The sequence below is a fragment of the Melospiza georgiana genome, chromosome 16, assembly GCF_028018845.1.
Source record: "Melospiza georgiana isolate bMelGeo1 chromosome 16, bMelGeo1.pri, whole genome shotgun sequence".
NCBI classification, from domain to species: Eukaryota; Metazoa; Chordata; class Aves; order Passeriformes; family Passerellidae; genus Melospiza; species Melospiza georgiana.
Window position 1 is genome coordinate 914,367 of NC_080445.1, and position 14,517 is coordinate 928,883.

A 14,517-nucleotide genomic window follows, 5' to 3' on the forward strand; every position below is an offset into this window, starting at 1 on the left:
CTGCTCTGAGGACCACCCCACAATGGTGCTGCTTCCAACCCCATCAGCACAGTGAGAGCAAACCCAGCATGGGCCAGGGGAGCCTCCCCTGCCCTGGAGGGGAGTGCAGCCACAGGGAGATGTGGAGCAAGGCCCCCACAGCAGCCAGCAGGTACCCACTGCAGCCAGCCTTCCCTCACAGGAATCCAGCCTTATAATTTCTGCAATTAAAAAGGGAGTTCTTCTGCTGCGGGTTAAAATAGAAGTTTTTGTCACAAATTACCGGCTTTCACTCCCCTCATACCTGAGCTTAAACTGAAACTTAAATGGAAATTTACAGGAGAATGAGAAAGTGAGTCAGCCTGCCCTTCCCAACAGGCATTTATTTCCATCCTCTCGGACTCAGTTAATAGCACCAGCAGAGGAATTAAGTTTATTCCAAATGTGCAGAGCCCAGGAGAGGGGAGGTGTTTTGGAGGGAGCTCCCCAGCAGCAGCAGGGACCATGGGATCTGCTGCTGTGGCTCCTGTCCCCAGCCCAGCAGGCAGCACGGGCTGCAGGCACCTTCCTGCTCTGAGGGGCTGTCCCCAGGCAGGATGTGCTGGGTTGTGTCACCCTCGTTATCCCGTGTTCCCACCCACACCCCGGGGAAATGGCGCAAATGACCTCAAAGTTAAACCAGGCTCTTTCCTTGTAACCTGATGGGGAAACTGCGCCAGGTGACAGCAGAGGGACTGCGCCTTCCAAACCTGGCACAGAGGCCAGGGCAGCTGGGAATTCCCAGCTCAGGAAAGGAGCAGCCACATTCCCATCAAACCAAAGGTGAGGGCACAGCCAAAGGTAAAGGCACAGCCACATTCCCATTAAACCAAAGGTGAGGGCACAGCCAAAGGTAAAGGCACAGCCACATTCCCATCAAACCAAAGGTAAAGGCACAGCCACATTCCCAGCAAACCAAAGGTGAGGGCACAGCCAAAGGTAAAGGCACAGCCACATTCCCAGCAAACCAAAGGTAAAGAAAGGCACAGCCACATTCCCATCAAACCAAAGGTAAAGGCACAGCCACATTCCCATTAAACCAAAGGTAAAGGCACAGCCACATCCCCAGCAAACCAAAGGTAAAGGCACAGCCACATTCCCATTAAACCAAAGGTAAAGGCACAGCCACATCCCCAGCAAACCAAAGGTAAAGGCACAGCCACATTCCCATTAAACCAAAGGTAAAGGCACAGCCACATCCCCAGCAAACCAAAGGTAAAGGCACAGCCACATTCCCATTAAACCAAAGGTAAAGGCACAGCCACATCCCCAGCAAACCAAAGGTAAAGGCACAGCCACATTCCCAGCAAACCAAAGGTGAGGGCACAGCCACATTCCCAGCAAACCAAGGATGAGGGCACAGCCACATTCCCATCAAACCAAAGGTGAGGGCACAGCCACATCCCCAGCAAACCAAAGGTGAGGGCACAGCCAAAGGTAAAGGCACAGCCACATCCCCAGCAAACCAAAGGTAAAGGCACAGCCACATTCCCAGCAAACCAAAGGTAAAGGCACAGCCACATTCCCATCAAACCAAGGATGAGGGCACAGCCACATTCCCATCAAACCAAGGATGAGGGCACAGCCACATTCCCATCAAACCAAAGGTGAGGGCACAGCATCGCTCCCACCACAGAGCCTGCAGCATGAGCCAGCCCCAGGGTGTGGGGTTTGCTCTCATTCTGCACTTAAACAAGCTGACAACACAGGAGAAACAAACAAAAAAAATGCCCAAAACACATTTCAAAGTGTTGAGAACACATCTCAAAGCTCCTTGTCCTCCAGCAGCGGCGGAGCTGAGGCTCAGGAGATGCACTGCAAAGCTTCCTACCCTGCCACACATCTCTTGGGTATTCAGGTCAGCAGAGGGGCTGCTGGCAGAGCAGAAAAATCCTTTTAGGTACATAATAAGGTAGAATTGGATTCTGCTCCAAGGTGCAGAGACAGAAGCCATTTGTCATGCAGCACTCGCTGACAGGACATGTCCACAGCCCAGCCCTGCCTGCAGAGCTGGGTGCTGCAAACAAAGGAATTCACACCCCAGCTCTTGGGACCAGCGTCCACCCAGCTGCAGAGAGGGAGGGAACCTGAGCTGCAGTTTGAAGTTATTTTAGAAGAATTCTCTACCAGGGTTCAGCACCAGACCGAAATGCAAATCACCATCATGGCTTCCTGAGCAAATGAGCTATTGCTGCGTTTTTTCCAGTCCGGCAGCATCTTGCTCTGAAGATCTAATAGCAGCCCTACTGAGCAGCAGCTAATTAAAGCCTTTCCTCCTGCCAAAAGCCCAGACCCGGTCTGTGAATGACCCAGTAAGTGAGACTGGTTCCACCTCGGGAGCCCTGGGAGACACCAGGCTGGCAGCTCTGCCCTTGTGGCCGTGCCCTGCTGCCAAGGCAGAGCCACCAGGGCTGGTCCTGCTCCTCTCCCTGCTGCTCCTCACTGGGATGGCCCAGGTTAACCAGTGACAGCCCTCAGCCCTCCTCTGACAAGGCCCTGAGGCTCCTCTCCATCAATACAAGCAGCAACACAGATTTGGAAATGAATGGACTGAGCTGTTGGAGATGGTCCTCAGACACACCATCACACAAAAGGAATTAGTCCAGTTTTAGAGCCATGCCTGGGGCAGAAATCTGCCCTGCCAGGCTGGGGAGGGAGGGAGGGGACACACGGCTCCTGCTCAGCCTTTGTGCCCCTCGCACACAGGGATGGCAGCTCTGCCATGCTCAGAAACCCCCTGGCAATCACACGTGCTGCATGAAAGGGCACTTGGCTCCGATCAGACCCCCAAAAAGCAAATTACTCCATCCAACTCCCCAGAAACCAAGAGAACATGGAGCTGTGGATCCCTCCCCAGCCAGGGCTGGTTGCCCAAGCAGCCCACACAAATCCTGGGGCAGACATCAGCAAACCTCTCCCAGAGCCCCTCTCCACCATCAGAGCCAGCAAAGGCACCTCAAAAATGGCACTGAGGCACGGGAATCAGAAACAACCACTTGGGGAACCAATTCCAGCTGTGCAGAAATCTTCTGGGGGGCAGTGACTTATTGTGAGTGAGAACAGGGGGGCTCCAGAGCTGTCCCTGCCAGCATGGCACGGGCTGGCATGGCACAGCACAGCCTGGGACGGCATGGCTCCCGCATGACAGGGACAGTGCATCTGCCCCAGGCACCACTGCTGTCCCTTGGGCAGCCTCCTCCTCCTGGCTGCTCTCAGCTAAGGCCAGGCTCTGGAGCTCGGCCAGGCATTTCTCTAAGCCAAGCTCAAGTTCAGCATGGAAGTGCAGTGAATGCCAGAACCAAAGCCTGATCCTCAGACAGCCCCCAGACCCCTGCCAGGCTCCATCCCAATGGCACAGGCTCCATCATCCCTGTCCCCTCCCAGCTCCATCCCCATGGCACAGGCTCCATCATCCCTGTCCCCTCCCAGCTCCATTCCCATCCCCTCCCAGGCTCCATCCCCATGGCACAGGCTCCATCATCCCTGTCCCCTCCCAGCTCCATCCCCATCCCCTGCCAGGCTCCATCCCTGTGCCATGCCAGGTTCCATCATCCCTGTCCTCTGCCAGGCTCCATCATCCCCATCCCCTGCCATGCTCCATCCCCATGGCACAGGCTCCATCCCCATGCCCTCCCAGGCTCCATCTCGATCCCATGCCAGGCTCCATCATCCCTGTCCCCTCCCAGGCTCCATCCCCATGGCACAGGCTCCATTATCCAGCCCTGCCAGGCTCCATCCCCATGGCACAGGCTCCATCCCCGTGCCCTCCCAGGCTCCATCTCGATCCCATGCCGGGCTCCATCACCCCTGTCCCAGCACCCAGGGCTGCTCCCGGAGCTGCTCCCCCTCTGAATCCGCCTCTCCCCGGCAGCTGCTGCGCTGGGAGGGCTCCGGAGCCCGAGACACAGTAAATAATGACTTTGCACTGCGTCAGGAGCTAATCCACTCAGTGATGCAAATGAAATTCATGGGCCACTTCCCCCTCACTCCGGCTCCTCAGCGATATTATAAAACAATCCTGACTTCATCGCGATGTCACCGCGGCTGCAGGAAGCCTTCGGGGAGCCAGGACGACTTTCACTCCTCTTCACCACCTCACTCTCTCATTCTTCTGCTATAATTGGAAATCATGAAAATGCATTTGTTCATGTGCTCCGGGTGTCAGCTATTCAATGAGCCGGTGCTCTCTGTGCGGACCAGCACAACAAAGGCATTTAGCCGCTCCCCCCAAAGGTGAAGCTATTCCTGTTGCATCCTTTCACACGGCAACAAAAGGCAGGGAGGGATCCACCGGCAGGATCAGCTGGAGCACGCTGGCAGGCAGCACGAGGAAGAGGAAGAACAGCTGAAGGCTGAGATTTAGACATCTGAATCTTTTTTAGCTTCCCTGCTGCTGACTAAATACCAAATGTAGGAAGACGAGAGCAGAGCCACAAGAGACTGGAGATGTTAAACATAGAATCAGAGAACCCTGGGATGCTTTGGCTTGGAAGGGACCTTGAGGCTCATCTTGTTCCAGCCCTTGCCATGGGCAGGGACACTTTCCACTGTGCCAGGTTCCGCCAAGACCCGTCCATGCCGGCCTTGGGCACCGCCAGGGATCCAGGGGCAGCCACAGCTGCTGTGGGCACCTGTGCCAGGGCACAGCAATTCTCAGTTCCCAATGTCCCATCCATCCCTGCCCTCTGGCAGTGGCAGCCATTCCCTGTGTGCTGTCCCTCCATCCCTGTCCCCGTCCCTCTGCAGCTCTCCTGGAGCCCCTTCAGGCCCTGCCAGGGCTCTGGGCTCTCCCTGGATCCCTCTCCTGTCCAGTGAGCCCCCCCAGCTCTGCCAGCCTGGCTGCAGCCCTGCAGCAGCCCTGGGTTCCTCTGGCCTGGCTCCAGCAGCCCCAGTCCCCAGGCACAGGCACAGCTCACAGCCCTGCTGCAGACCCCCCTGCACAGACAGCAGCTATCCCCCATGTTCCCAACCACACCCCAAAAATACACAGCTCATCTCCTGCTCGGAGCTGGAAAGCTTCCCTTGTTCCAAAGACTGAGCTTCCCACCCAAAGAGGGAAGCTCACAGACTGGCTCCTCGGAAAAACCCAGATTTAAGTAGATGCAAAAAAGCCACTTTTCAGGGAGCTGTGCCATAACAAGCCTCAAGTTTGCAAATCCAGTAACTTCCATGTACCGGAGCTTATTAATATTGGATTTTTTGGCAGGCGCTGCCTTGTCCAGCTCGGATTAGCAGCAAGTATATTCTGCTTGTCAGATTTAAACAAGATGTATAAATCTGGCACAAAAGCAAGACCAAATATGGAAGCAAATTATTTAAATTGACAAGATGTAGCTCTGAGCACTCGCAGCCAGTGCCCATCACTGGGCAGGGAGGCTCCTGCTCTGGGCACAGGAGTGCAGCTCCCAAACAGGGGGCACACGAGGTTACCCACCCCAAACACTCACTGACTCCAGAGCAGGGCTGCACTGGGATTTATTTTGTTCTTCCACACAATGGGAAGAGCACAGGGGGATAAACAGCGGAGGGAGTGAGCCCAAAATCCCTGAAAAGCAAAGAGCCTGAGCAGAGGCACAGGAGGGACAGCGCGGCTGGCAGAGGTGACATAGAGCCCTGTCCCCATGTGGGACACGGGGCTGCAGGGGCAGGATGAGGCAAGGCCAGGGAATGGCCTGGGGATGGCACAGGGAACGGGCACAGGGAATGGCCTGGGAATGGCCCAGGGAACGGGCACAGGGAACGGGCACAGGGAACGGCCCAGGGAATGGGCACAGGGAACGGCCCAGGGAACGGGCACAGGGAATGGGCACAGGGAATGGCCTGGGAATGGGCACAGGGAACGGCCTGGGAATGGGCACAGGGAACGGGCACAGGGAACGGGCACAGGGAACGGGCACAGGGAATGGGCACGGGGAACGGGCACAGGGAATGGGCAGAGAATGGCACAGGGAACGGGCAGTGGCCAGCAGGGCCCAGCAGCTGCCAGGGAGCAGCAGCAGAGCAGAGCTGAGCCCCATCTGCCCCACGATGCTGCAGAGCAGAGCTGTCACCTCTCATGAAAGGCACTGCCCGTCACAGGGGCAGCCTCAGCTGTCAGAAACCACAGCCAGGGCTCAGCCAGCTCCCCACCACGAGCAGGAGTCACCCTCGGCAGGAGCAGCCAGTGCTGCTGGCAGGTTGTGAGTTACAGAGCTCAGGTGCCCCTCACAGCACAACGTTTCCATCGGTTTCGCTTTTCCTGTGGAGGCCAGTCCGAACCAGGATAGATCAATCCCCCAGAGCCCGCAGCAAAGTGCTCCCCAGAGCCCAGGGCAGCACAGCAAAGCCACACAAACCACCTGCACACAGGAGGAGCCCTTTGGCCAGAGCCATCCCCCTGGCTGGGCCAGCCCAGCCTTGGCCACCCTCTCCAAAGGGGAGACACATCTGGGGGGCTGAGAGACCCCTCTGGGGGGCTGAGAGAGGCAGCCCCCAGCACGCAGCTCTGTCCCTGCAGCCCCTCAGCGCAGCCAGAGCCATTTCCTTGGCACAGCCCCCCTTGGGATGGGGCACAGAGACCCCAGAGCCTCTCAGGCGGGGCCCAGGGCATCCCCAGCTCCTGGGTGAGGGCAGCCTGTCCCCGCAGGGCTCTGGGTGCTGCCAGCAGGAGCAGGCTGTGGTTTGGAGCTGTGCCTTCCCTTCCCAGGAACAGCCACAGCCGGCACTGCCCCTTCTGGGCATTGCTTCTGCTCCACACAGAATTCAGCTGCTACAAACAGCACCGGGCTCCCTTCCTGTCCCCCCGTCCCCTCTGTGGCCCTCGTGGGAACACTGAGTGCCTGGGGCAGGGTGCTGCAGGACAGGGCCAGGCTGTGCCTTCCCAGCCCCTGGCACCTGCCCTGCTGGGGCTGCAGGGCCCCAGAGAGATTTTTAACCTTCATCCATCGGGGCAGGGCACAACTGAGGCGGTTTCTGTGTCATTTCCCATCCCTGATGTCCACGGCACCTTTCTGCCTCCAGGGACTCCTGGCCGTGGCACAGAGGCCACCAACACCAGCCTGGACCAGCAGTGGGTGGGGGGATGGAGGGATGGAGGGATGCAGGGATGGAGGGATGCAGGGATGGATGCAGGGATGGATGCAGGGATGGATGCAGGGATGGATGCAGGGATGGATGCAGGGATGGATGCAGGGATGGATGCAGGGATGGATGCAGGGATGGATGCAGGGATGGATGCAGGGATGGAGGGGTGGGCTCAGAGCTGGGGAACAGCTGCCCAGAGCTGCCCTTTCCCTGCAGAAAGGCAAACCCAAGGGACAGCCCTGGTCTCTGCCACCCTGAGCCCCACATCTCTGTTCAGGTACCAGGTGTGAGGGCACTGTGCCACCCAGGGAGCCCCCGCAGGGTCCCTGCAAGGCGCACAGCACCTGTGGGTTCTGCTGAACCTCAGAGCACAGGGCTGAGCCATTCCAGGGAAGGGGAACGTCCTTGGCCAGGCTTCATTCCTGCAGCAGCATCACCTGGGAGGGCTGGAGGGGCTCGGAGCCCCCCGTGATCTCTGTCCCCAGCTGTGGGCAGCACACAGGGCAAGCCCAGAGCACGGGGCTGCCAACCCAGGGCTGCAGGCAGGACCCCCACACCAGCACCCCCGGTTTTGTGCCATTGCCGTTTCCCAGGAGCTCCTTTGTGCCAGGCTGCAGCCTCCCTGAGCTCAGAGCACGCTGCCCAGCACCTGGGGCTGCTCCTCCCCTGCAGGGAGCTCCTTACTCACCCTTGGAGCGGCTGATGGACGGATGGGCTGGCAGAGCAGTGACTCACGGAGCCACACGGGTGGCATCAACCTCAGCAGCACACGCCGTGCTGGCCCTGGGGCTGAGCTGGACCACGGGCACGCACAGGGGGTGTGTGCCAGCCGTGCCCTGTGCTGCCAACCCTGCCACAGCTGCAGGAACAGCCCCAAACCCTTCACCTGGGCACGGTCCCACCCAGGCACCACTGCAGACCCCCCCTCTGCCAGCACACACCTGCAGGACAGGGGACGGCACCTCCACCCTGCCCTGCTGAGCCCACCCTGTCACAGGGTGAGGCAGGCACCCTGCCCTGGCTGGGTCACAGGACAGCTGGAGTTAACTCCATCCCCAGGCACAGCCAGAGTGAATTCAATTCCATTCCCCGGGCACTCTGATCCTGCCAACAGGCCCGAGGGGCACTGAGGAGCCTCTCTGGTGCTCTCAGGTCCTTGCTGGGGAGCTGCAGGAGGAGGAGGAGGAGGAGGAGCAGTGCTGGCTGGAAGGAGGAAGGGCAGCAGCCACAGCCAGGGCTTGCACAATGCCCTCCGTGCCGCTCCCACAGAGCCCAGCAGAAAACAGAACCCGCAGCCAGAGCTGAGAGCAGGCTCGGCCCCTCCTCCTGCTCCTCACAGGCACCAAACCCTCGAGGTCCTGCTCCGTTTCACAGCCCAGACAGTGGGAGCCCACCCCCGGCTCGCTGCCAGGGGAGGGTGCCCCACACACCTGCAGGATCACACGTGTGCCAGCGAGCAGGCGTGCAGAAACGCCAGCCCTGTTTGCTGAGGAGTCTCCTTAGAGACAGCCCAGGCACCCAATTCCCCAGGAAGTCTCCATGGCTGGAGAATAACCATGGCAGAGGGGTGGTTTAACCCCTGCAGGGGTGTCAGAGCCATCGGGCACCGTGCTGCACACCCTGCTGCCACCCCGGTGCCCAGTGCCAGCTCCAGCCCCACAGGCAGCGTCCTATGGGCCAGCAACAAATACCCCAGCGAGGAACCAGGCGCCCTCATTAGCCAGCCCCAGATGGTTTTAGGATGCCAGCTATCTCCGGAGATAAGAAAGAAAAACCCACCCTGCACTGCGGGGGGAGGGCAGGAGAAACCACTTCCAGTGTGAGAGAGAGAGATGGGCGAGCCCTGAGTGCTGCATGGGGACAGCAGAGGGACAGAGCTGTCCCTGCCCTGCATGGCCCAAAAAGCACCCCAAAACGGGTCCCGACAAAAGAGATCCCTCCAAAACAGCTCCCTGCCAGCCCAGGGACAGCTCCAGGGCCAGCCCTGCAGGGATAGGCGGGGGACACGGGCTCCCATCTCTGTCAGCTCTGTGTGCACCGGGCTGTGCAGCACCACAGCCCATCCGTGCAGGCAGCAGGGCAGCCCCACTTCCCCTTTCTGCTGTGCCTGCTCTGCAGGGCTGCCCTGGGGACAGACTGGGGACAGACACACTGCCAGCCTGGGGACAGACTGGGGACAGACACACTGCTGGGCTGGGGACAGACACACTGCCAGCCTGGGGACAGACACACTGCCAGCCTGGGGACAGACACACTGCCAGGCTGGGGACAGACACACTGCCAGGCTGGGGACAGCCTGGGGACAGACACACTGCCAGGCTGGGGATGGACACACTGCTGGGCTGGGGACGGACACACTGCTGGGCTGGGGACGGACACACTGCCGGGCTGGGGACAGCCTGGGGACAGACACACTGCTGGGCTGGGGACAGACTGGGGACAGACACACTGCTGGGCTGGGGACAGACACACTGCCGGGCTGGGGACAGACTGGGGACAGACACACTGCTGGGCTGGGGACAGACACACTGCCAGCCTGGGGACAGACAGGGAACAGATATCCTGCCAGCCTGGGGACAGACACACTGCTGGGCTGGGGACAGACACACTGCCATCCTGGGGACGGACACACTGCCAGCCTGGGGACAGCCTGGGGACAGACACACTGCCAGCCTGGGGACAGACACACTGCCGGGCTGGGGACAGACTGGGGATGGACACACTGCCAGCCTGGGGACAGACACACACCCCTTCTGGCCTGGGGACAGCCTGGGGACACACACCCCTCTGGCCTGGGGACACAGTTCCAGCACCCAGAGCCGCGTCACCGCCGCACCAAAATCCCCTCCAAAATCACGTTTCCAATTTCTGCAGCATTATATAATTAGCATCGTTTGTGTTGCAAAAAAAGTAATTGCAGTAACATTTTTAATTAGTCTATTTGAACACTAACATTTCTCCAGTGTGCATAATATGTTGACACGAAATTACTGGGTTTGAGGCGGCTCGGGCTGATTGGGGTTTGTTTTGCTTTTGTTTCTGCCTTGTTTGGTGCAGGCAAGGGGAGCCCGGGCAGCCCGCAGAGGCTGCAGGGGAGAGCGAAGTGTGATGGGTTTCACTTCCTCCTGGGGGGAGGAAGGTGCCTTGGGAGGGCTCTGAGCAGAGAGAAATGCTCGCTCGGCCGGGGTGACATTTCCCAGCCGCCCTCAGACGCTGACTGGTGGGAACACAAAGCAGAAGGAGAGCGCTGGCCTTGGAGGACAGGGAGAGGCAAACCTGCAGGGAGGAATCCTGTGCGCTGCGAGCCTTGGAAGGAGATCTAATCTGAAGAGCCTCTCTGCTCACTGAGTCACAAGCAGGGACAAGAAGTAAACATTCTCCCCAGAAAAGTTACTGCGTGACACCCAAGCACACATCACCAAATTATGCTTTTTTTTCCCCCCCTTTCTCTTCAGGAAGAATCAAGATTCTCCTTTCCAAGAGCTTTGCTACACGGCACACACGAAAGCAGCGACAGATGCAGGTTATTTTTTGCTCCCAAGCGTGAATCATGTTCCCCTGCTCCTCACCTCTGCCCAGCCACAGCGGCTGCGGGCTGAGCACGCCCAGCTGCAGGGATCCCCCTCCCAGGATGCCAGCCCTGACCCGCAGGAGCTGCCTGGGCAGCAGCAGAACGGCCCCGAGGGTGCCAAGGCGGGGCAAACACCAGCAGCAGCACATTCCCACAGGGCGAGCTGAACTCGCTCTCAGAAGCTTCCAGAGCAGCTCCCTTTCCTTCAGCATCCCACAGCACCTCAGGAGAGCCAAGGCTTGGCTTCCCCAGGCTGCAGACACCAGGGGCTGCTCATCCCTGCCTCCCAAAGCATCCCTGGCGCTGGCACTGCCTGGATGGACCGCAGATACGCACGCAAACACACACACGCTGCTTTTCTCCATTCCGGACAAGTCCCTGCACCTTCCAGAGGGGAGAACCCCTCTGTAGCACGGGCCGAGAGCAGCCAGGGGGCACCGAGCCTCGCTCGGGAGCAGCTCACATCCTCCTGGCGGCTCCAGGCACATCCCTCGGCTTTCCAACACCCACGGGGTATTGATTTCTTTTTGTCCGGGCGCCAGAAGCAGCCCTGCTCCTGGAGGGCTGTGCTCAGCCTCCCTGCCCACACCCAGCCGCTTTCTGGCTCACCAGAGACACGTTGGCCCAGGAAGTGCTCAGATGAGCACGAGGATAAGGAGGAGATGGTGTGCGAGGATAAGCAGCAGATTAGCAGGCTATTAAGTGGCATTTTGTGGTACCCATTGGTATTTCAGGCTACAAAGAGTCGGTTTCTGCTAACTTCCTGCCAAAAGTCACAAGTAATGAGCTAATTAACAATCTAATTATTGCAAATGCCCTAGAAAGAAATCAGGGCACAGGTGAAAACCTACTTAAAGCGGGCACGGCTGGGAGCAGACAGGCGTGAGCCCCAGCTGCATCCCGGCCATCCCGCAGCACAGTGCGAGGCGCTCGGGGAAGGTGGGAAAGTTAAATTAAAGCTGTGCGCGGCAAAGGGAGAGCAGACCCTCACCCCAGAGCTGAGGAACCCCCGTACACAAACCAGCCCTGGCATTTTCTGCTCTGTGCCAATATTTGCCAAGCTCAACAGCAGCTGCGGCACAACCTGTGGGGCACAGACCCAAAGCTGGTGATCCCTGCTCAGTCCAGCATGGGCACGGCTCCCCTGGCACGGCTGGACAGGGCAGCGCCAGCCCTGGCATCCCCAGTTCTGCCTCACAGCAGGACAAGCCGTGATTCCAGAGCAGGTGGCAGCGGAGACACCTCTGGGTTGAATTTCTGAGCTGGAAATGCCCTGCAGGGACACGGAGCAGCGTCCTCCACCCTGGGGCACAGCTGGGGTGCCCTCGCCGTGATGGGCATCACCCCAGAACTGCCTCCCCCACGGGAATACCTTCCCCTGGGCACCCCAGCACGTCCCACCTGGCGCACAGATCGGTGATTTCGGGAAAGCTGAGGCTGGGCCGGTGTGCAGAGCTGGAGCTGCAGGATTCCCTGCTGCACAGTCAGTACTCCCTGTGGCACACACATGTCTGTAACACCACAGTGACCCCTGACCCCTGCCAAGGGGGTTCTGAGGCACAAGGGGATGTCTCAGACCTGTCCCACACCCCCGGGGGTGGCACTGACCCCCTGGCAGCGCTGCTGGTGCCACTGCAGCTCACAAGGGCTGCTGCCCCCCGAGCCAGGGCTGCACTGCCCAGCCACGCCGAGCCCAGCTGGGCTGCTTCAACCCTGCCCAAAACCATCTGAGGGCAAACCTTGAACCAGGAGCACCGTATCAGGTCTGGATAACAGCGCCTGACAGCTGGAGGAGACTTGGAAAGGCGCCAGGCACCCGGCACTGGATGCTCAGGTAGAACTGAGCAGGCTCTGCAAATAACGCAGGCGAACCCCGCCGGGCTGGGCTGGTGCCCACCCCTCCATAACACGCTCTGGATTTCACAGACACGGCGTTTGCACAAATACACCTCGCTGTAAGGGAGCTCAGGGAATTCATTCACAGCCAGGAATGCCTGGCAACACCAGACCAGGGCGCACAGAATTCCTCTCAGTACCGTGGCTGAGCTGGCCATGTGTGAAACCTCAGGTACCAGGGGAAGCTGTGACCTTGAGAACAGCCCTGGGATACGTTTTAGTCTCCACATCCACTCTCCTCTGCCTGCCAACACCTGTGCAGGCCTCCAGGCTGGGCTCTGGGAGGTGGCAGGGAGATGGCTTTGGTATTTTAAGGTTACATGTGTGTGGTAAGTGTTACGGATGAGGAGCAGCATCATTTAAATTGGATTAGGCTGACACTGCTCGTACAGGCAGCTGCAGGGATGCTCCAGACCCAGCCCAGCTCCTCACACCGTGTGCCACTCCAAAAGCCCAAGGACAGCTGCAAAGAGGAGCCTTTCAGAGCTCTAAAGCACGTTTGTTTTCATGCCAAATACCTCAACTTGGGAGCCAGCCACCCGCCAAAATAAACCTCTGTCCCAAATATTCACAAAAGGAAAATTTCGCTGCCAGCAGCTGCGAGAGCAGCTCCGATTGAACCCTCGCAGGTGGGACCAGGGGAGGCCGGGCAGGAGCAGCCCCCAGCTGGGCTGGCTACAGCCCGATAACGCCGGGGTGATTCAGCCCAATGTCCCGGGGGGACATCCCCGGTCCCTGCAGAGCCTCTCCGGAACCCCAGCATCATCGCAACAAAGAATTATGGTCATAGTAACCCGGCTACCGCAACATACTTGGTTATAAAGCCTCATTTTTTTCCCCAGCAACACAACCAAGCCATTCAAGCCCTCGCCGGCTGCGCAGTTCCAGCCGCGGAGCCCTCGCCCAGCCCGTTGGCCACCCAGCACATGTTTTGGCGTTAAGTACATTAAAAACAAACTCCCCTCGGCCTTTTTCGGGGGATTTAGCTGAACTCCCGGGCGCTTATCTCTGCTAACGAGACACGACCGGCTTAAAGGCACCGACTAGTTGCTGGGTTGATTAAAAAATGACTAAGCTGCTTGGCGGTGCCGCGGGGATGCTCGGGCCGGTACCCGGGGATGGTGCCCGCAGGGGACGCGGGGATGCTCGGGCCGGTCCCGGGGGACGGAGGCGGAGCGCGGACCCCCTGAGCCCCCCGGCAGCGCCACACTCACCTTGACACTGGAAGCCCTGCTTGCCGAAGCCCCTGCGGAGAGAGAGGCGCAGTGAGACACCGGCCCCGGCCCCGCGGCGCAGAGACCCTGCCCGAGCCGCCGGCCGGAGGGGAACGGGCACCGGGGCACCGGGATGGGATGGGGGGAGCAGGACGGGAGGAAAGGGGGGCCCGGAGGATGGCCAGGGTGAGCCCGAGGAGGGGTGTCCCGCCGAGCCGGTGTCCCGGAGCGGCCGCGGCGGAGCGGGCCAGGCTCACCAGATGAAGTCGGTGCAGTGGCTGCAGAAGGTGGGCTGCTTGAAGAAGCGCGCCGTGAACTTGTGGTTCTTCACCTCGTGCACGTTCTTCTGCCGCAGGGCGCCCTTGCGGGCGAAGCGCACCGGGCCCTCCTCGCCCTCGGGGGCCGGCGCTGCCGCGGGCGGCTCGGCCATGCTGCGCGGGGGCTGCGGGCCCGGCCCGGCCCGCTCCGCTAACGCCGCTCCTCCGCCGCCGCTGCCGCCGCTCCGGCTGCGCTGCCGGGGCCGCGCTCGGGGCCGCTGCCCGCAGCTGGCGGGAGGCTCCGACACCGCCCGCCGCGCCACGCCCCCTCATTTACATACGGCACCGCCCCGCCCTCATCTGCATCGCCGGCCACGCCCCCGGCACCTCGCGGCACCGCAGGCCCCGCCCCCCGCGCGCCTCGGCACGGCCACGCCCCCCGCTCGATTTGCATGTTGATTTGCATAGGGGCCAGGGCCGCCCTTCATTTGCATAGAGC

The 14,517-nt window shown here is 60.1% G+C and overlaps 1 protein-coding gene across 2 annotated transcripts in view; it reads right to left on the bottom strand.

The window, feature by feature from the left end:
- PRKCB (protein kinase C beta) overlaps window positions 1–14,203 on the bottom strand; it is an 85,744-nt gene extending 71,541 nt beyond the window's left edge. For both annotated transcript variants that reach the window (XM_058035724.1, XM_058035725.1), the window contains exons 1-2: window positions 14,019–14,203; window positions 13,762–13,793 (exon numbers count right to left, since the gene is read on the bottom strand). In XM_058035724.1, coding sequence (XP_057891707.1) covers window positions 13,762–13,793; window positions 14,019–14,191 — 205 coding nt within the window. In that variant the 5' untranslated portion in view covers window positions 14,192–14,203. The remainder of the gene's footprint in view (window positions 1–13,761; window positions 13,794–14,018) is intronic.
- Between the last annotated feature and the right edge of the window lie 314 nt (window positions 14,204–14,517).